This window comes from Phoca vitulina, unplaced genomic scaffold (genome assembly GCF_004348235.1).
Source record: "Phoca vitulina isolate PV1807 unplaced genomic scaffold, GSC_HSeal_1.0 scaffold100, whole genome shotgun sequence".
NCBI classification, from domain to species: Eukaryota; Metazoa; Chordata; class Mammalia; order Carnivora; family Phocidae; genus Phoca; species Phoca vitulina.
This window is the reverse complement of record NW_022589803.1, coordinates 693,696-714,159: the sequence shown is the minus strand read 5'-3', so window position 1 is coordinate 714,159 and position 20,464 is coordinate 693,696. Positions and strand designations below refer to the sequence as shown.

Here is a 20,464-nt window from a genome sequence, read left to right as displayed (position 1 = left end):
CCTCCTGGCTCACCCTGTCCCTGTTCAGAGCATCTGAACTCCAGGGCCAAACATGATGTCCAGAAGCAGGACCTGAGAGCCTTTACCACACCACTCAGGCAGATGCCAAGTGTGACTTCCTGGAACATAGCCTGGGGCCTCGAGTCCAGACCAGTTCCACTGCCTATGCAGGAATGTTAGCACCTCAGGCCCAAGAAACGACCTGAGCAGCCTGGAAAGGCAGGGCCCAGAGAGGGCCAGAGCTGGTCCAAGTCACAGAACCCAGCAATACACACCAGGCCGCCCCATACCAGCCCCCAAGTTGCTGCGTGTCCCTACCAGCCCAACAAGGAGAGCTTGAGCCAGGAACAAGTGCATGCCCAGCCCAGGAGACCTTGGACCCTGCTTCCCATTCCCCTTTGGCTTCCATCTGCCAAGAATAAGGCTGAGCCACTCCCTGAGTCACGGCTCCTTCCCTGGCTCCCAACCACCTGTGTCTAGGCTGCCTGGGAGCCCCCACAGTCTCCATCTGGAATATCTAATCTATGACCACCCTACAAGGCTGTGCCAGCTGATAAGCAGGTAGAGAGACAGAGGCTGACCAGGTATTGCTGCCCATCCTGGGTCACACAATCAAAACAAGTCTTGTCCTCTCACCCACTGCTCTTGAGCAAGCTTGGGACGAAATCCACCAAAAAATGCATTTCTACGTAAATCCTCCATGGCCCCAGGATGGTGGTGCTATGACTAAGCTTTTTCCCGGGACATCACCTGCAGACCAGGATGACTGAGAAGATGGACAGGCCAGGATCCAGGGACCAAGGCCCATAGCTCTTCCCTGAGGGCTAGACACCAGCCAGGATGTCAGGGGATTTGCACTGCAGGGCAGTCGGCTGCGAGGGGTCTATAGTGGAGAGACATGGGGCTGCCCCTAGCCTGAGCCTGCTCAGCAATTGTCTCCCTGCCTGGGAAGGCATAAGACAGGGCCATATCTCCAGCGGCGGGAGGGTACGAAGAATGTGTGAGTGGGCAGAGGGTGGCCCAAACCCCACAGGTGATCCCAACAGGAAATCCCTGGCCTGGGGCAAGCTGGGGAGGGGGAAGCTGCCTGGGGGCACAAAGCCCAGAAGCAGCTGAAGGTTCCAGGGAGGGGAGTGAGGAGGAAAGGGGTCTCATTAAAAGCTGTGTCAACAAAGGCATGATGGGGGCGCCCAGGTGGCTCACTCGGTTAAGTGTCTGACTTCAGCTCAGGTTATGATCTCCAGGTCCTGGGATGGAGCCTGCATGGGGCTCCCCCGCTCAGCAGGAAGTCTGCTTGTCCCTCTGCCCCTCCCCCCCCTTGTGTTCTCTCTCTCTCTCAAATGAATAAATAAAATCTTAAAAACAAAACAAAACAAAAACCCAAAGGCATGATTTACAGAACAAAGAACCTTCCTCACATGTTGAGTGTATCACATTCTATTCTGGTCAGGCCCCCCAACCCCTACACACTGAGAGGGGACCTGAGGGGTGTTGGTCTGGGGAAACCATGTCACCCCAGAAAAGACTGCAAGGGCTGGCCTGAAAAGTCTCCTCCAGGCCCAATGGTTCCTGTCCTAGGCACATAAGATAGTAAGCTCCCCGTCCCCAGGAATATAAAAGCCTCACTCACCAGAGATACTGACTTTATCATCAGCACCACCCCCTCCCAACACACACACACACACACACACACACACACACACACACACACACACACGCTGAATCTAGGCTGAGTGGAGTAGCTTGGGGAGGGGTGGGAATCTCAGAGAGGGGAGCATGAGGAAGCCTGAAGTTTCTCTGTTAAACCTCCAACCCAGCTTGAGGACTATGTCACCACAACCTCAGAGCCCCAGGGGTGAAACTGGGGCACAACCCCAGACCCATTCACAGATAGGAAACCAAGGCTTAGGTTGAAGCAACTCACGCAAGTCAGCTGGCCCCGGGTTGGGGGAGACATGGGGACCTGCAGGTAAGCCCAGAACCCACACGGCTGGCCCTAACACCTCCACCCGTAGTGAGGAGTCACCCCCACCCGCAATGAGGAGTCACCCCCACCCCCAACCAGGCATGAGAACATAGCTCTTGGCGTCTTCCTGAGCCCTGCCCACACCCCCAACGGAAAGCTTACCGCTACCCAGGCGGGTTGGGATCTATCTCCCTCGCTGCTCACCCTAGCGGCACAAGGTGGGGAATTAGAAAAATCTCCCTCCCCCAGTGCTTGACAACCACTAAGCCAGATACCTGTCGAAATAGCTCTACATGCCTGCGATGACCACAAAGTGGTGGGCGCCCCCTAGAGTTGTGCAATGACCCCTTGCACAACTAAGCCTGCCCTGCGCCCCATCACAGCCGCAACCCGGAGCCCGGGGAGGGGCAAAGCACGGCCAGAGGACACAGTACCTCAGCCCCCATCACAGCTCCCGCGCTCCAGGCTACCAGATCCTCCTGGGCCTCAGTTTCTCCATGCTGCTCTCCTCCCTCTTAATTCCAAAAGTCCACTTCCGGGGTGTCGTGGCTTCTTCAAAGGCTTCCTTAGAGAAGTCCAGCAGCTGCACGCGGCCCTCCTCCACCCACCCCACACCTGTGGCACAGTGAGCCAGAAAGCTTGGACAGGCACTCTCAAACCCCCTTACCAGACAAAAAAAACAGAGGACCCCCAGCCTAGAGCCGGTCAGACAAAGACCTGTGCAACCCCTCTTCGGGAGCCTTTCACACAAGCCCCGTCCCCTTCACCCTGAAGGTCAGCTCACTCCCATTACTCAGGTGCATAAACTGAGGCTGGAGAGGAAGGGGCCAGCACGTGGCAGAGCTGGAAATGGAAGCCACACTTCCGGGAGGCCCTAAGCCTGGGTGACCCCAACCTACAATGTCTAGTCGCTCAGACAGGATGAGCTGTCCTTTGGGGTCACATAGCACTGAGGCACAGTCAGATGCCCCTCCTGGCTCACCTGGCTCCAGGGCTGGTCCTCCTGCTCCTCTCCAGCACAGAGGGAAGTCCCCAGTGCCCAGCTGTTACCCAGCTCCTCCCCTCCCTCTCCCTGCCGGCTTGGGTGGAGGGAGGCTTTAAAGGCACAGGAACCTTTCCAGGTGGGAACTGGGCTGGCTCCTCGTCCTGTCCCTGGGGCTGTGTGACCTGGGACAGCTGCTGGCCTCTTTGAGTCCAGTAGGGTCCCTAATCCTGAATGAGAGACCTGAGCTTTGGAGGCCTCAGTGGGGCTGAATGAGGCTGGGTTTCAGGCAGAGGCAGTTCAGGCCAAGGGTCCCCTGGGAGGAGGTGGGCTTCCCCCAACTTACGATGTCCAGACAGGGGTGCAACCAGATACCCACACCACTGGGGTTGGGAGTGTAAGCATCTGAGGCCCTAGCAGGCTGAGGAGTCTAGGATTCTCTCCACGACTCTGGAGTAGGGGATGCTCCTCCAAATATGCCCTTTCCCTGACCCTTGGGGCTACAGGTTGAGTCTAGGGGCTGTCACTCCAAGGACCCTGGTGACCTGGACTGAAGGAAGTCGCATGACCCAGGGGAGCCTTTCCTCATCCCCTACATTTCTGGGGTCGTGAGCAGGAAGGCTGATGAAGGACACATGGCGGTAAGGGCAGGAGATGGGGTTGTGTGCTCGTGGCCCTAGCTGCTCTGGCCCATTGAATGAGATAGGGTGGGTGCCCCCACAGGGCTGGCAGGCCCAAGACTACCTGTGTCTCTGAGACCCACTTATGACCAGCATGACCACCACTAGCATGGCCCTCGCCTAAACTCATCCATTCAGTCATTCCCCCATCTAAGCCTGGCCTGTCCAGAGTCTTTTCTCAGGGAGCCCACAGCAGGATTGAAGATGGGCTTAGTATGGTCAGCCAGGGAGGAGGAGGCGCCCAGGGCCCTGGAGGAGAGGCAGACGCTGTGATGGGGGCCTTAAGAATCCAGGAAGAGGGGCACCTGGGTGGCTCTGTCGATTAAGCGACTGCCTTCGGCTCGGGTCATCATCCTGGAGTTCCGGGATCGAGTCCCATGTCGGGCTCCCAGCTTGGTGGGCAGTCTGCTTCTCCTTCTGACCACCACCCCGCCGCCCCATTCTCTCTCTCTCTCAAATAAATAAATAAAATCTTTAAAAAAAAAAAAAAAAAAAAGAATCTGGGCAGAGCTGGGATTGGATTGGGTAGGACATGCCAGGTGGAGGAAACCACTTGAGCCTGGAGGCTGGCACCGGAGGCCTCTCTGGGAGTAGTGAGGGCACAAGGGAACTTTTTGACCTCCTTGGGCCCTTCCTGAGCCCTGAGGTGTCAACACTAATAAGGGAAGTGGCTGAGCTCAGACCCTGAAGGCCAGGCCAGTGGGTCTGGACTTTGAGAGCCCCAGGAGGCTGGTGAATGTGTCACCTGGCTGGGTAACCCATTAACCCCAGCTCACTCATTAAGACCCTGGTGGGTGAGGGGCGCCTGGGTGGCTCAGTCGTTAAGCGTCTGCCTTCGGCTCAGGTCATGGTCCCAGGGTCCTGGGATCGAGCCCCGCATCGGGCTCCCCGCTCTGCGGGAAGCCTGCTTCTCCCTCTCCCACTCCCCCTGCTTGTGTTCCCTCTCTGGCTGTCTTTCTCTCTGTCAAATAAATAAAATCTTTAAAAAAAAAAAAAAAAAAAAAAAAAAAAAGACCCTGGTGGGTGACCAGAGGGTAAGGGCCATGGGAAGAAGGGAGTGTTGAGGGCTGGGGACTGCTGAGATGGATTCTCTGTGTCCTTGTTCCTTGATGAGTTTCTTGGGCAAGGCTGGCCTCCAGCCAGGGGTAGCTGCCAAGGCAGCATGAGGGGGCGTCACCCCACCATCCTGATGCCTTTTATCTCCTAATCACCCCTACTGCGCAGGTATCAGCAACCTAGGGTGCCCCAGGGGCCTTGGTCAGACAGAAGGGGCTGGGGGGCTGGGCACCTGGCCCATCTCCTCTGAGAAATGAGGAACTACAGTGGCCTCCAAGGCCCTTCCTGTATTGACAGGCTTGGGTTTGCCCCAGCTCTGTGTCTGGGAAAGAAGGCATTGGTGGGGCAAGAAGGGTGCTAAGGGAAACCACAGACTGGGGGGGGGGTAGAAACTTGACCCATGACACATGGGGAAGGCCCTACAAACCACTTCCTGAAAGTAGAACCTCACTGCAGCCTCCATTGCGCCCCACCCTGCTGTGGGGGGCTAGGCCTGAGCCTCAGGAAGTGCCAGGTGAGCCTCGGGCCCTGAGTGGGCCACTGCCGTAGGGACACCACCTCCCAAAATGCAGTCGGGAGCCTCACCATGTGTGAGCTGGGAGGGCGGTCCAGTCCCCTCCAGAACTGCTGGGACACCATCCCAGGGCCCACCGGGAGCCAGGAAACCTGATGTTACCCCAGAGTGTCCCCTGGTATCTGCACCGAGGAGACATTTGGTAAGCTGGCTGAACAAAAGTGACTTTGATGCCCAACACCATAGCATCTTAATCAGCTTTAGGGTCACAGAATCCCAAAGGTTTGGTCTCTGATATCCTATCTCCGACACCCCAGAAAGGTTGGCTTGCATACCTGCCCTGACGGGGGCCCTCACTACCTTAAAAGCCAGCCAAACTGATTGGTCGGCAAGTTCTTCCCAGTGTCAAGCCCCAATTTGCCTTCTTGGAAAGCCTTCTGCGGCTGTGAGAGTCGGCATGCTGTAGGTGGGCCTGACCTCACTTCCTGCCCACTGAGGAGCAGGGGCCTGCCCGACAGACCCTGTTGCCACCTGGCCACAGCCTCTCAGAGCCGCACAGACCACACTGACCGGATGGAAGGAAGACTCCAGCTCAGTGAAGAGGCTGCTGTCGCCCCATGGTAGCAGGGAGCCTGGCTGACTCCCGCTGGCCCCATCCGCTGGTCACCATTTCAACACCTGCCTTTGATGTGCGGCTGGAGGCTGGAGCACTGCCCGTGTGTGGGCCTCCAGCTCATTAACACCTGGGAATGGCTGGCGGCAGGGCCAGTCCGGCACCCGGTGGGCCAAGCCCAGCTCCCAAACCCAGAGGCAGGAGAGCATGGGCTCTCGGGTCCCTGGGTTCAAATGCAACCCCTGCCACCCCATGGCCCAGGGTCTCCTCTTTTTTTTTTTTTTTTTTTTTTTAAGATTTTAATTATTTATTTGACAGAGAGAGACACAGCGAGAGAGGGAACACAAGCAGGGGGAGTGGGAGAGGGAGAAGCAGGCTTCCCGCTGAGCAGGGAGCCCGACGTGGGGCTCGATCCCAGGACCCTGGGATCATGACCTAAGCCGAAGGCAGACGCTTAATGACTGAGCCACTCAGGCGCCCCTAGGGTCTCCTCTTCTTGTGCTCAGTTTTCTATCTGGGGAGCAGAAATCATTAAAATAATTGGGGGCACCTCGGGCTCCCTCTCCCTCTGCTCCTCCCCACCCCCGCTCATTCTCGCTCTTTTTCTCTCTCTCTCAAATAAATAAATAAAATTTTGAAAAAAAAAAAATAATTGTTGGGCGGATTCCCTGAGATGGCTGCATGAGCTACAGCAAGCGCCCGCTACCTCCATGGTCCCCACGCCCAGGCCTGCAGTCGCCTCTGTCCTTGCCTGATGAATGGCTCAGGGCTCAGCGGCAGAAAGTGCCTCCCTCGTCCTGGCTGCCCTGCCCTCTCTGCCCACGACACCCTGCGCAGGTAGCATTTATCACATCACCTCTAATTATCTGCAGTGTCTGGGAGCTCCAGGGGGTGGAGGAGAAAGGCTGAGCCTCTCTGACTCCAGCCCCCACCCCAGGGCAGGGCCTGGTCTTGTCTCAGAGGGGCATCTGATCTTGTCTCCAAGGGGCCTCAGTCACTGACTCAAGCCTGTCTGTCCACGCCTCTCCAACCCCCCCCCCCACCCCCGAAACTCCCCCGGGGGGTAAGTGGTCCTGTGGTTCTCCTGATGCCAAAACCACCCAACACTTTCCCTGCATGCCCTGCTGGCCCTCCGCCAGGGCTTCTAGGAGCCCCGACCCCCTGCCACCTCGTTCCTCGGCCTCCTGCATCGCTTCAAGTTGAACTCGGTTACTCTCTGAGTCCTGCTTGCAACATTTTGTGAGTTGCTGTTTCAGAAGCCTCAGGTCAACATGTGTGCCTAAACCTGAACTAAGTAACAGCCCTCCCCATAGCTCCCCCCAGCCAGCCTAGCCTCAGTGCCCCGGCCCCAACCTCACTGGTCCTGTCCAACAGCCTACATCTACCTCCCTCCTGTCTGCATGGGACCCCAGCCCCCCTCCAACCTCACTGGTCCTGTCCAACAGCCTTACGTCTACCCCCCTCCTGTCTGCACGGGACCCCAGCCCCCCTTACCTGGCAACTCCTCCTCGGGGTCCACAGCCACTCTTTCCCTGCTCTAGCCCCTGCTGAACATGCAAATCTGAGCACTTCTCTCTCATTAAGAACCCATCAAAGGCCCCCACACCCTCTAGATAAATTCCTGCCTTGCTAGGGCCCCACCCCTTCCTCCCTGAGGCTCATCCCTTGCTCCCTGCTGGAACTTCAAGCTGGCACTCCTCCTTCAGACCCCAGTCTCAATACAACCTCCTCTGGAAGTCCTCCCCACCCTGCCTCCTGGTCAGGTGTCTTCCTCAGCTCCAGTAATGCCCCAGAGTGCCCCATGGGGCCCCATCACAGCTCCCCACCCCTGTGGGCGTAGCTGTTAGTTTGACTTCCTGTGTCTTAGGCTCCACAGTATCCACAGGGCCCAGTGGTCAGCACTGAGTGGGCAAATGAAGGCTGTGGGGTGGCTGGGGGGACTCAGTATAAAGCCATAGAGAATCAATTTGTAAAAACACCGCTGTGTGCTGGACTCTTTGTTGTGTCTAATCCTACAATAAGATGCCAGGCGGGCATCCTATTTTCCCCGTGTCACAGATGAGGAAACTGAAGTTTGCAGAAGCTACCATAGTGACTTGAACAGCATCCCCCCAAATTCATATCCATCCGGGAGCTCTGAAAGTGACCTTATCCAGGAATAGAGTCTTTGTAGATGTCATTAGCGTGGGCCCTAAATCCAATAACCATCGTTCTGATAAGAAGGCCATGTGAGGGGGCAGCTGGGTGGCTCAGTCAGTTGAGCATCTGCCTTTGGCTCGGGTCATTGTCTCAGGGTCCTGGGATCGAGCCCCGCATCTGGCTCCCTGCTCAGCGGGGAGCCTGCTTCTCCCTCTCCCTCTGACCCTCCGCCCAGCTTCTGCTCCTGCTTGGCTTGCCCTCTCTCTCTCTCAAATGAGTAAATAAAAAATCTTAAAAAAAAAAAAAGGCCATGTGAAGAGGGGGCGCCTGGGTGGTGCAGGCGGTTGAGCATCCAACTCTTGGCTTTAGCTTGGTTGTGATCTCCAGATCGTGGGATCAGGCCAGCCGAGCTCTGAGCTCGGTGGGGAGTCTGCTCGAGACTCTCTCCCTCTCCCTCTGCGCCTCCCTCCTCTCTCTCTGTCTCTCATATAAATAAATCTTTTATTTTATTTTATTTTATTTTATTTTATTTATTTAATTTTTAAAGATTTTATTTATTTATTTATTTAACAGAGAGCTAGAGAGAGAGCACAAGTAGGCAGAGCACAGGCAGAGGGAGAAGGAGAAGCAGGCTTCCCACTGAGCAGGGAGCCGGACGTGGGGCTCGATCCCAGGACCCTGGGATCATGACCTGAGCCGGAGGCAGCCATTTAACCAACTGAGCCACCCAGGCGCCCCGATCTTTTTTTTTTTTTTAAGATTTTATTTATTTATTTGACAGAGAGAGAGAGCACAAGCAAAGGGAGCGGGAGAGGGAGAAGCAGACTCCCCGTTGAGCAGGGAACCTGATGCGGGGCTCGATCCCAGGACCCTGGGATCATGACCTGAGCCGAAGGCAGACGCTTAACTGCCTGAGCCACCCAGGCGCCCCTAAATAAATAAATCTTAAAAAAAAAAAAAAAAAAAAAAAGGAAGGCCATGTGCGGAGAGACACACAGACACAGGTAAGAAAGCCAGGTGACAACACAGGCCCGGGTGGCAGTGATGGAGCTGGAAACCAAGGAATGCCAAGGATGCCAGCAACCGCCAGAAGCTAGAAAAAAGCAAAGGAAGAGTCTTCCCTAGAGCCTTCAGAGGTAGCGCAGCCCTGCCAACACCTTGATTTCCGACTTCCAGTCCCCAGAACTGTGAGGGAATACGTTTGTTGTTTAAGCCACCAAGTTTGTGATAATTTGTTATGACAGCCACAGAAAACTAACACAGCTACCTACTTTGCCTATGTTCGTACGCCCTAAAAAGGACAGGTCCAGGCGATTCTAATCAGTCCCGAGCCTACACCTGTGAACCTACCCCCCATGGAGATTCCTGGCCCTGCGGCAGGCTTACAGCACATCCCTATAGAGCCAGCTCCAAGAGAAACTGTTTCCATTGAGTGTCTGTCTGCTTCTGTCCTCCTAGTGAGTTCCCAAACCATCCTGCATCCTTCTCGGGAGTGGCTGCCAGAAGGCTCATTGTCACCTGGCTACTCGCTGAGGTACCATAAACCTTGCAGGTACTGGGGCTTAGACTATCCCACTGGGTGGATAGAGAAGAGGCCCAAAGGTGGGGCAGGTCCAGTTCCAGCCACAGCCACACCCTTCTCCCCTTCTTCTGGGTCATTTGGACCTTGGTTCCCTGTCACTCCAGCTCCCTGTTACCACATGGGGTGGCCAAGAGCGTGGGAAGCCAAAGATGTGACTGGCACTGCTGCTTGTCTCCTGGCAGGCCCCACCTGGGGCCCAGGATGTGTCCCCAGCAAGGCCTGGGGTCCAGCTGTGTCCCTCCCACCTGACTCTCTGGCTCCCCAACTTCCCCCCTCACTGGCTGTCCAGGGGCCTGATACAAGCCGCTGAACCCTATTAGCCCTAGCAGCTGGGGGGGCAATCAGAGCACACCCCTGCCCCCTCCACCCCCGACCCATCCACCAAAGAGGGTCTCCACAAACACAGATCTACAGAGCAAGGCAACTCCAGGGAGGGAGGCCAGCAGCCTTTACTTAAATATACACGGAGACTAGTAGGGAGGAATGATGCCCCCCACTCCTGAGGGCACAGCTCTGTCTCTGGGGCCTCCTACCCAGTTCAGGTTAGGCCTGAAACACTCCCTAAGAGCCAACTCAACCTAACCACCCCCACAGGAGGCAGAGGGAGGCCCATCCAGGGATCCAGGCCCAGACACCACCTCCCTCTTTTTCTGGGAAAATGTCCTCCAGGAATCTCTCAGCCAAGAACACAGAGGGTGGGGTAGGACCTGAGGGGTGTGGGGCTGGGGGGCAGTTCTCTGCTTTCCACAGGACTACAACCCTGAGCACCCCTGCATGCCACTGCCTGGGTTCCCCCTCCGTGACAACCAAGCTCAGCCCTCCCTCCCCACCCCCCTGGACCTCCACCTCGGCCTTCTCATGTTTGAGGGGACAATGTCCAGGCCTGGCTCGGCCTCTGGAAGGATATGGTCAGGATTTGGGAGACAGCCCAGTTTTGGCTCCAGCCCTGAGGATGTAGAGGAGAGGGAGGGGGTTCTTACCAGGCTGCCAGCTCTGGACAGGGGTCTGAGAGGTCCCTGGGGCAAGGGGCTGCTGCGTAAGTCTCTGGTCCCGTCACCACCACGTCAGGTCAGCGACGGCGCCTGGGCCCTGGAGGAAGGCAAGCCAAGCGGTCATGCAGGTTTGCCAGGAAGGAAACCTGTGGTGCCAAGGTGGCCCCAGGACAATGCTGACTACAGAGGGGGGTAGTGGAGGCTGCTAGGTCCAGCTGGCGGATGGCAGGGGAGAAGGGGGCCCAGGATGGAAAGGCCCCAGGAGTCCCAACGGGGGTGTCCAAGCAGGCAACAACAGGGGTCAGGGTTCAGTGGATGGTCAAGTGACAAGGACACTAAGCTGTCCTCTGTCTTAAATCAGGGGCTCAGCCCTGGGGGACCACAGTGCCCAGCACCCTGTCCCCAGACACACTCCTGGAGGGCAATACTTAACCCAAAAGAGGAACCTGCGTCTGCCCTCACTTACCATGTGCCCTCAGATGGCCACCCCTTACCCCACACACACCCTGTCTGTGCTCACCCCTCCTGCACCGGTGCCCAGGCCCACTGTCCTCATAGGCTGGACACACCCTCTTTGCTGTGGGAGTTGGGGATCTGGAGCCTAGTGCTCCAAATGTCCCCTATCCAGGGAATGTGAGGGCCCAGAGCTGGGAGGGGGGCCTGCAGGGGACAGCAGGCCCCCAAGTAGGCCCCTAGAGCTGTGGTGGGTCCCTAGCTCAAACTTGATCCCTGGAGGAGCCAGGGCTCCCCCTCCTCACACTGCCTCCCCACCCCTGTCAAGCTGGAAGAAGGAAGCCTGGGACAGGTGCAACTGACCTGCTGGCCAGCCTGCCCAGAGCTAGCCCTAGGGTTAACCAGCACTCTTCATCCCAAAACTCTGCCAGGCCTGGGTCAGAGGGAGCCTGAACCACCTAGGCTGCCCCGGCCTGCCCCCAGCCAGGCAGGGAGGGGCAGTAAATATTTGTCAAGCAGGAACATCTATGCAGGTGGACAGGTCATACTACAATTAATTGCCCACTGCCGGGGAAAGTCCTGAAGGCAGGTGATGGCACTGCCTAAGGCTGGCACCGGAATCCCCACACAGCCCGCCTGACTCCGAGTCCAGTGCTCTTTTGCACCACCAAAGCCACTGTTCCACGGTCAGCCAGCCGGAGGCCATGGCCAAGCGCCACCTCGTCCGGCCCTGGCTCAGCATCTCCCCCAACGGCTCCAGGCCCTGGCGACAGAGCTCCAGAGCCCGGTCTAGCGCGGGCCGGGGCCTCTACTAGCGAGACCTCCCGAACCGAGTGTTTGGGAGCTCCGGCGCCCCCAGCAGGAACCCCCCCTTCCACCGCGGCGGCCCCGCCCGGGCGCGCACCCCCAGATCCCGCGCCCCCCACCGGTGCAGCCCCGGCCGGGGCGGGGCGGGGCCGGGGGCGGGGCGCAGGCGGCCGGGACTCCCTTCCAGCTCCGCGCCCGCAGCTCAGCGACCATGGGGGCGCGGCTGGGCCGGCGGACCGGACCCGAGGCGGGCTCGGAAGCCGGGGCGGCGGCGGGGTGCGGGCCCGCGCCCTATGAGCGCCGGGTGCGCTGGCTCCGCGAGATCCAGTCCACGCTCCGCGAGCGGCGGCCCGAGCGCGCCCGGCAGCTGCTGCGCCTCCTGCGCCAGGCGAGAGAAGGAGCGGGCCGGCCCGGGGCTGGAGGCCGGGGAGGGGCCGGGAGCCGCGGGCTGCGGGCCTGGAAGGGGCCGGGAGGTGCTGCGGAGCTGGCCCAGGGCGCGGGAGGCAGGGCTGGCCCCGGACGGGCGCGCGGGCCGGCAGGGTTCCGAGGGGAGGGTACGACTGGCTGAAGGGGCTTGTCTGGGCGAGAGGGCGAGGGACGGAAAGCAATAGAGCGAGAGGGCTAGAGCGAAGGCCCGCGAGGCTGCGGGGTGGGGTGGGGGCTGTGAGTGCGGAGGAGGGGGCCGCGACGGTGTCCACCTCTCTGGGGTTTGAGAGGTCAGTTGTGTGTGTTGAGGATGCCCCAAGCCTGGAGCTAAGGACCCAGATTCAGGCCTTGGCGGGAGAAGGGAGGAGCGGCAAGGGAGTGGTGGGAGGGGGACGACATCTTATACTGCGGGGCAAGGGGAAGAGGACAGATCCTGGCTCCTCCAGGGTGAAGGGAGGCACTGCACTGGAGCCTGGAGAGAGGACCCTGGGAAGTGACAGCCCAGCTGGTCAGCCAGTGCGACCCACCATGAGCCTATGGCAGCTACAACTCACATCACCCATCCTCCTAACAGGCAAATCACGCCCACTGAGTACATGCACCTGGCATCTGTACATCACAACACCACATCTGGACTGGGGCGGGGGGGGGGGGGGGGCAGTGCGCCTCTGGTCTCACACACACCAGGTACCGGAGCCAGCCCGGGGTGCCCTAGGAGACATGGGTTCTGGTCCCAGCATCGCCACTGGGCAAGCCACTTCCCTCTCTGGCCATGTCCCCATCACCCACAGCAGCTGCCACCACAACCTGCCCCGTCCAGGAATCTGAAATCAGCCATGCAGGTGTTTGGCCTGCAGGTGGATGATTAGAGAAGGGAAACTGAGGCTTGGAGAACAGTGGTGAGCCTATGACCACAGAGCAGACTGGGGGGCAGCGGAGGCCGGAGCCCAACCTCTAGTCTCCCAGCCCCGCTCCCTGCTGCACTGGGTTTCCTTTCTCTAGGCTGACAGGGCTGGAAAGGTGGGGCTGGCCCTTTAAGAGGAGCTGTCCAGACCAGCAGAAGGCTGGCTGTGTCTGGGGCCCTGTCTGGGTCAGCCCAGGCTCACCAGCTAGCCCTCTCTTCTGGATCCTCCCTAGCTGGCATTTGTAACTTGAATGGTGTTTAAAATGCAAACAGCAAAGCAGCACCAAATCAGCTAGACCATCCAGAGGTACAGATCTTTGTCTGGGACGGCATCTGGAGCCCAAGCACCAGCAGGACATTTTTTTTTTTTTTAGCTGGGAAACCAGCTATGTTGCCCCCTTGTGTCTCAGAGGTCAGGATTCCCAACCAAAGAGGGGGCTGTCCTGCCCCACAAGCCACAGGGACTCTGCAGTTATGGCCCTTGGGCATTCCCGCTTGGCCTATCTTCCCGTACACAGGGGGCTTGTGCACAGACCGCGTCACTCTCTGGCTTGGGGAGGGCCCAGGGGTCTGGAGGCCCCTCCTGGCTGTGCCTGCCCCATCAGCTTGTCAGTATAATCTCTAAAAGGGTGTTCAGTGCCACACCAGGCCTGTGGGAATAACAGGAGGAGAAGCCCAAGGACTGAAGGGCAGGCCAGGGGCCCGATGGTGAGGTCTCTGTGAGGGGTGGGAGACCTGGAGGCTGGAGAAAGAGGCTGGTGGGCTGGGGAGGGTGGGAATGCCAGGCCGCGCATGAGTCTCTAGTGTTACACAACGAGAGCATTTGGTCTCCACCAAAGGGGTTAAGGGTCAAGTTTAGGTGTGTGTTTCCTGGAGCTGGCTCTGGCAGCCCAAGGGTGGGAATAGATGGGTGTTGGGAGGTCGACAGGCCCGGGAGGAGGCTGTTAGGGAGAGAGGCCTGAAACTCCTGGAGCAGTGGGGAGGGAGAGCTGGGCAGAGAGGGGTGAGGGAAGAGTGCAGGGTGGTTCTGGACCCCTGCCTGAGTGCTGGGAAGATGGGGATGGCGATGCCCTTTACTGAATGGGGCACAGGAGGTGAGACGCGCTTCACGGCAGGAGGTGAACACACCCAGTCTAAGCTGCCTTCGGGACATCTGAGCTGAGAAGGGGGCCCATGCCTACAAAAGGGGCCTGGACCTGTCAGCAAACAGATGGTGGCCAGAACTCAGGAGAGCTCAGGAATAAATGGAAGAGAGGCAAATGGCCCCGAAGGAATGCTGGAGGACAGCAGCATTGGGGGGGGTCATCGGAGGAGCCCCCCAAAGAACCCTCCAGATAAGCCCAACCCCAGCGGAGGCAGGTGTCACAGTACCATGTTTTGCCTCCAGGGAACTAGTCTAAGGGTTTGGGAACCTACTTATCACCTCCCTGAAGCCCCCGATGCACTGACACTCTCCTCATCTAAAGGGTCCACTTGCCTCTGGACAGTTGGCCCATTGCTGCCTGGGAAGAGACCCCAGCAAGCATCCGGGAGGGAGACAGGGAGAGGGCAACAGACGTGAGGGGCTGGCTTGGATGGGGGCCTGGAGAAGGGAGAGCCCAACTCCTGGCTCACTCAACTCTCCTCACCACCCACAGGACCTGGGCCTCGAGGGGACCCTCCTCACCGACATCCTCTACAGGAATGTGGCCTTCCTCAATCTGGTGGACCCCATCTCCCATGACCTGCTTGTGAACCTGGCCCGGGACCTGCAGTGCCCCAAGACGGTGAGGCCAGTAGACATGGACCTCAGGCTGGGCAGTGCAGCTGACAGGGACCAGGAGCACCCTGGGCTGGGAGCTAGGAGCCTCATTCTCATCCGGCTTGCTTCGAGGCCTTAAGCAGATCAATGTCCCTCACTGGGACCCGATGCCAGCTTCAGTGTACTAGGAACACATGTGAGCTGTGCTTTCCTACACCTGAAAAGTCATGTGTTGGGTAGACCTGCTTCCTCTGCGCCAGGACCCAGGATCCAGGCAGGAAGTCATACAGGGACCCTGCGGGACATAGAATGTTCTGACAAATCTGCTGACGGAACCAAACTCCCAGCCTCTTAGTTCCTGGGGCCAGAAGAGAGCCGCCCTCAGCTGGAAACCCTGTCCGCATGTCCCCATCCTGTATGGATACACCTGGGGACAAGTGCTCACTGCTTCCCATAGCAGTGTGAGCCACCAGCAAATCCCTCCTCATGTTGAATTGGCGTGTGTCACCTGGGGACTCCATTCCCCCCCCCCCCCGCCCCTCCCAAGCCACCATGTCTGCTCCAAACTCCGCTCTGGAGGCACCTGCAGACATCCTGCCATGAACATTGAAGGTGCTGTGCTCCTGACACAGCCACCAGCCACCAGCCCCCATCCCTTTGTCACAGTGAGTCCCTGTGTGAAACAGTGGTGCCCACTATGGGCCCGGCCAGCCCCGAACTCCTACACTGATATGCAGACATCACCGAGGATCCTGAGGCTAGCCTAGAGCCACACAGTGACTGCCAGGGCTTGTTGCCACTGTGTGTACGCACTGTTAACAGAGGAACAGGGTAAAGAATGTGCTGGGTAGTGGAGGTTGCACAGGGCCAGCTTTGTGGAAAGCAGAGCATCCCTGTTTTTCCACCCGAGCTAGGTCTCTACGAGGGCCCGCTTAGGCCCAGGAGAGAGCCAGGTGGCGGTGCTATAACGCATGAGCCCTCCCAGATCTGGCAGCCCAGACCCAGGCCCTACGGGCAGTCTAGCTTGGAGAGTGAGAGGAAGAAGAGCATGCTGACCTGGCTTGTTTCTATTCCCTGGGGGTGGCGTCAGTGGAGCAGGGTTCCCTGGAGGGGCCTGGTTCTGCCTCCCCTTGTGGCGAGTCCCCGGGGAGCGCTGAGGGTGGGCAGGGAGCCGGCTGATAGCCCGGGACACTGGCCTTGGGCCTGAGGACAGGGAACAAGGGCCCATTGTCTAGGCCTCCTCCCGCCGAGCACTGCGGGCCTCAGACCAGCCTGTCCAGTTACCAGCGGGCAGCCTCCCCTGGCTCTGTGCCAGGCTACAGCCAGGGTGGGGGGTGAGAGGGGGAGGCTAGTGGGCAGCTCAGTGATCCATGATGAATCATGTGCTGGGCCACACACTTGGATCCCCAAGGCCCAGAGGGGGATGGGAGGGGCTCAGCCTCACCCTGACAACACCGCCCCTCAACAGGACTATGAGCTCTGGAAGTCCTCGGATAAGATCTGCCGGCAGCTAATCTACCACCTCACCCCTCACTCCAAGCGGCAGCAGCGGGGGTCCAGCCTGCCCCGGAGGAAGACCCACAGCTGGTAAGGGGAGCCTATAGCCACAGCCCCACCTCGTGGCCCCTGAGGGTCCTTTCCTAGGCTGGCATGGAGAGGCAGCTCAGCAAGAGGCTGGTGCCTGAAACCCTACCCTGTGAGCCCCTCACTCTTGTCTGCATCACAGCCCTGGAATCCTCCCCAAGCCAAGCTGCACCCTCTGTGTGACCTGCCTCCTGCCGTTCGCTCGCCCCTCAATCCCTGGCCTATCACAGGGCCTGGCCCTGATCCGGGCCAAGATGACCTCAGCAGACGTCTGCTGAATCCTCACAACAGGCTATGGAGGGAGACAGATTCTGGGACATGATTCTAGTTTTACAGGAAAGGAAACTGAGGTTGGGAGAGGCAAAGTGGCTTGCCCAAGGCCACACCCTGCCCTGATTCTCCTACAGCTCTTTGAAAAGCCTTTGCCAGGCTGCCTGAAGCCAAGGCCTCCACAGCCAGCCTGAGAGCTTGCTCTGCCATGGGGTCCCTCTCCCAGTCACTCCATCACAGCTCCGTGGCCAGACAGCCTGGGGACTGGCTGCAGACAACCAGGTCCAGGGACCCAGAACCACAGCCCCAGGGCTCTCCTCTACTTGCTTCCCCATCCTTTGAGCCTGGTGGTTCACGATGAGCCCAGAGCCCATGGGGTTATTCCCTGCCACGGTGGGTGAGGGCCCTGGAGGTGGTCACACTGCCTATATGCATAGTAGGGCCATGTTCAAATGACAGGAGAGACCTAGAGGGGTCTCCAGGGGTGGTGGGGGTCCCTTCTCGGTCTCTAAACTTCCTTTCCAGCTTAGAACACAGGGGGCCCTTCACCTCCCAACAGCCCACCCCTACACCTCCCAACACCTCGCCTCTTGTTACTCTGGGCCTGTCCCCTCTCTAGCCCCCAAAGGCGGGGGGACCAGCCTGATACCGTGTCACCCTCATAGGAACATCTATCTGTACCCACAAAGGGTCAACCTTGGAGGAGGTGTGGGCTCAGGAGTCAGAGCACCTCAATTTGAAGACCTGGCTTCCCTCTTAGCGGTGTGGGACCATGCAAGAGTCCTGTCACCTCTCTGAGAGTCATTTGCTCCTCCGCAAAATGGGATAATCATTCTTACTCTAGATGTAACAGGTGTGGCCACGCAGGCACGCAGTAGGTTTTTATAATAATGGCTCGGGGAAGCTTAACGCATGTTATTCCTCACAACAGCCAGGTCCCCTTTTCACCAAAGGAGAAAATGAGGCTCAGAGGGGTTCCAAGAATTGCCCATGGCCACCCATCTAGAAAGTAGCGTGGCCTGACTGTAGGGCCTGGGTCCCGCTACCACCGCGGGCCGCCCTGACGGGTCACTATCTGCAGCCAGTGGGGACCTGCCTGGGCCATGGACCCTTGCCCAGTCCATCCTTGCCTGCCACCTTCCCACAGCCTCAAGAGCAGCCTCCAGATGACTCAGCTGGCGGGGGAGACCGTGAACCTTTCGGGGATTCCGCTGTCCGCGAGGGACGTGCGGCACATCATGCGCTACCTGGGAAGCCAGGGGGCCGGGCTCACGGTGCTGGACCTGAGCTTCACGGGGCTGAGCGACGAGCTGCTGCGCCTGATGCTGCCCAGCCTCTGGACGTTGCCCCGCCTCACCCAGCTCCTGCTCAACGGCAACAGGCTGACGAGGGCCACTGCTCGCGAGCTCACTGAGGCCGTCAAGGACTCCGCCAAGTTCCCCACGCTGGCCTGGGTGGACCTGGGCAACAATGTGGACGTGACCTCCCTGCCCCAGCCCCTGCTGGTCGGCCTGCGCCGGCGGCTCAGCCAGCGCACCTCACTCCCCACCATCTACGAGGGCCTGGACCTTGAGCCTGAGGGCGGCGTGGCTGGGGCCACCTCTGCTGCGTCCACCTGGGGCTCTGCAGCCGCTGGGCCAGGGTCTGAGCCCCAGGCCTGCTGCACGAGGTGACCCGCCACCCACCCTGGCTCCTACCTGAGTGCCGATGCTCCTAGGCACATGGCATGGGGGATGATGGAGGCCCTCCAGGCCCCCAGAAATCCAGTGTAAATGCGCAGCCTGGGATGAAGGGGATGGAAGGAGAAGGGGTTCACCGGAGTCCAGATGGTCAACCCAGGATGGACTGTCAGGCTTCCCTTGGCAGGAAGCGCCCGGCACTTGCTGTGCTGATCCCACAGTAAACGGTGATGTCCTGCTCTGCCTCAGCCTTTCTGCGCCGTGGACCTCAGGGCCACTGAGCGCCAGCCCTGCTTTTGGGGTGGGGAGGAGGGGTGGTCAAAGATTCAAGGATGCTGCCCACCTGAAAGGGAGGGACCAAGCTCACACTGACATCCCCCAGGTGCTCCCTGGTCAGACACCAAGGTGTGGGGTTGGGTCCACCTGTGGGCTGGGGAGTTAGAGGAGGCCGCCAGGGACCTGACCTTCACATCTGGGTGGGGCTTGGAGAGGAGCAGGTTGGGAGGCCACAGAGGGGCAAAGCTCAGAATGGAGCCCCACAGTAATCTTGTGCCTGAGCCCAGGACCCCTTGGACTGGGGACAAGACTGTGCTGACAGGAGGCAAGGTTCATCGCCCACAGGGCAAGTGCTGCCCACCACCCCTAGTACCCACCCCCCCAGGCTCCCTGTACTTAGTGGGCAACTCCACGGGGTTAGGAGATACCTCCGACCAGAGACAAAGAGCTTGTGTGTTCCCTCCAGGCCCTGAAGGCCCACGTGCACAGTCCTTCCTCTGGTGGACCCCAAAAAAGCATGCAGGAGGTGGAGGTGGGCACATCCAGCAGCGGGTAGTTGGGGGTGGAGCATTCCTAGGGCTGCCCCAGGGGTAGCCTGTACCCAGCAGGGGGCTATCTCCCATCCGCCTAAGGACCATTAGGGCAGGCTCCAGATCAGAAGCCTAAAGTCATGGTTGCCCCTCCCACCCCAGCCTTGTGTGGAGAGCTGGAGTACAGCCCAACTAGGTGTTGAGCAGGGCAAAAACAAGGAAGGAATTTAAAGATGTCCGGGGGGGGGGGGGAATGAGGCCCAGAGTGGGGAAGCCAGCACCCTAAGTCTCCCATGCAGAGCCAGGTCAGGTCTGGGGCAGTGGGGATCCTCATGGATGAGGAGAGACCTGGTGGCAGAGAGAAGCCCCCTGGGCCAAAGAGAAGATGGAGCTCACCCCTGGGCCTACGTACCCAGGCCCACCAGCTGACCTTCCTCCACATTTGGGCCCACGGGGGACCATGAGTCAGCACGGATTCCAGCCTGGCCAGATATACAACAGCCTCTTGGGCCAGAAAGGAGATGGTCAAGAAGGGTGAGGACGGCATGGTGCTGGGTTCCAGGACCAGGCAGGAGGTGGGGAGGAAAAGAGCTCCCTCTTGGCTGCTGCCTGCCCACCCCGAGGGCAGGCCCCCGCCAGCCTGGCTGCTTTTGGAGGAACCCTTATCTGGACGTGGTGGGAAGGGTGTGAATAACACCAGGTTCAGCCCAGCTCTCTGCTCCTGACTTGCTGTTGGGACCTGGCCATGGCCTCCTCTCTCCCGGCCTTGGGTCTCTCCTTTTTCCTCTGTATTAAATAGGGCTGGCTCTCCATAGTTCCTTCCAGCTCTCAACCCACCATCCTGGGGTCCTGACCCTCTCAGTCATCCTTGTTTTAAAGACATGGGCCTGCCCATTGGCTTGGGAGCCACAGAAGTGTCTCCGGTGCCCTCACTCCGGAGCAAGGGGCTCAGGCTCCCTGGAGCAAGGCAAAGCAGGGTGGGAGATGAAAGAGGCCGGCAGAGAGGAGAAAGATGGGGAAACCAGCCTTGCACTGTGCAAGCTGATAAGTCCGTCACAGGCAAGAAGCAGTGTTCTCCTGTGATTCTTTGCTGGGGAAATGCCAAGCTCTCTGCTCCCCCCAGCCCTCCTGCTCCCCCAGCCCTCCTGCTCCCCTCGCTCCCTGCCCACCACTGGCCCCAATCCAGCCCACAAACCTTGAATGTCGCTGCTGGGAGAGACTCCTACCAGAAGGGTGTGACGGCCTGAGCGGGGTGTCACCCAGCGAGCTC

General features: G+C 59.2%; 2 protein-coding genes across 2 annotated transcripts in view; one reads left to right on the top strand and one right to left on the bottom strand.

The window, feature by feature from the left end:
* The window catches only part of GGT1 (gamma-glutamyltransferase 1), a 30,283-nt gene extending 14,257 nt beyond the window's left edge, over nucleotides 1-16,026 (bottom strand). The window contains exons 1-2 of the mRNA XM_032397589.1: nucleotides 15,912-16,026; nucleotides 10,513-10,621 (exon numbers count right to left, since the gene is read on the bottom strand). The gene's annotated coding sequence lies outside the window, so the exon portion shown is untranslated. The remainder of the gene's footprint in view (nucleotides 1-10,512; nucleotides 10,622-15,911) is intronic.
* On the top strand, nucleotides 11,996-18,729 carry LRRC75B (leucine rich repeat containing 75B). Its single transcript, XM_032397647.1, has 4 exons — nucleotides 11,996-12,172; nucleotides 14,752-14,880; nucleotides 16,324-16,442; nucleotides 17,857-18,729. The coding sequence occupies exons 1-4, from the start codon at nucleotides 11,996-11,998 to the stop codon at nucleotides 18,380-18,382; spliced, it is 951 nt and encodes a 316-aa protein (XP_032253538.1). The 3' UTR covers nucleotides 18,383-18,729.
* The last annotated feature ends 1,735 nt before the right edge of the window (nucleotides 18,730-20,464 follow it).

What these genes read in the sequence shown, in the direction of transcription:
- LRRC75B (XM_032397647.1), top strand. Translation starts at nt 11,996, where the DNA reads ATGGGGGCGCGGCTGGGCCGGCGGACCGGACCCGAGGCGGGCTCGGAA. An exon ending in ACCTGCAGTGCCCCAAGACG is followed by an intron (nt 14,881 to 16,323) that starts GTGAGGCCAGTA and finishes GCCCCTCAACAG; the next exon opens with GACTATGAGCTCTGGAAGTC. An exon ending in CGGAGGAAGACCCACAGCTG is followed by an intron (nt 16,443 to 17,856) that starts GTAAGGGGAGCC and finishes ACCTTCCCACAG; the next exon opens with CCTCAAGAGCAGCCTCCAGA.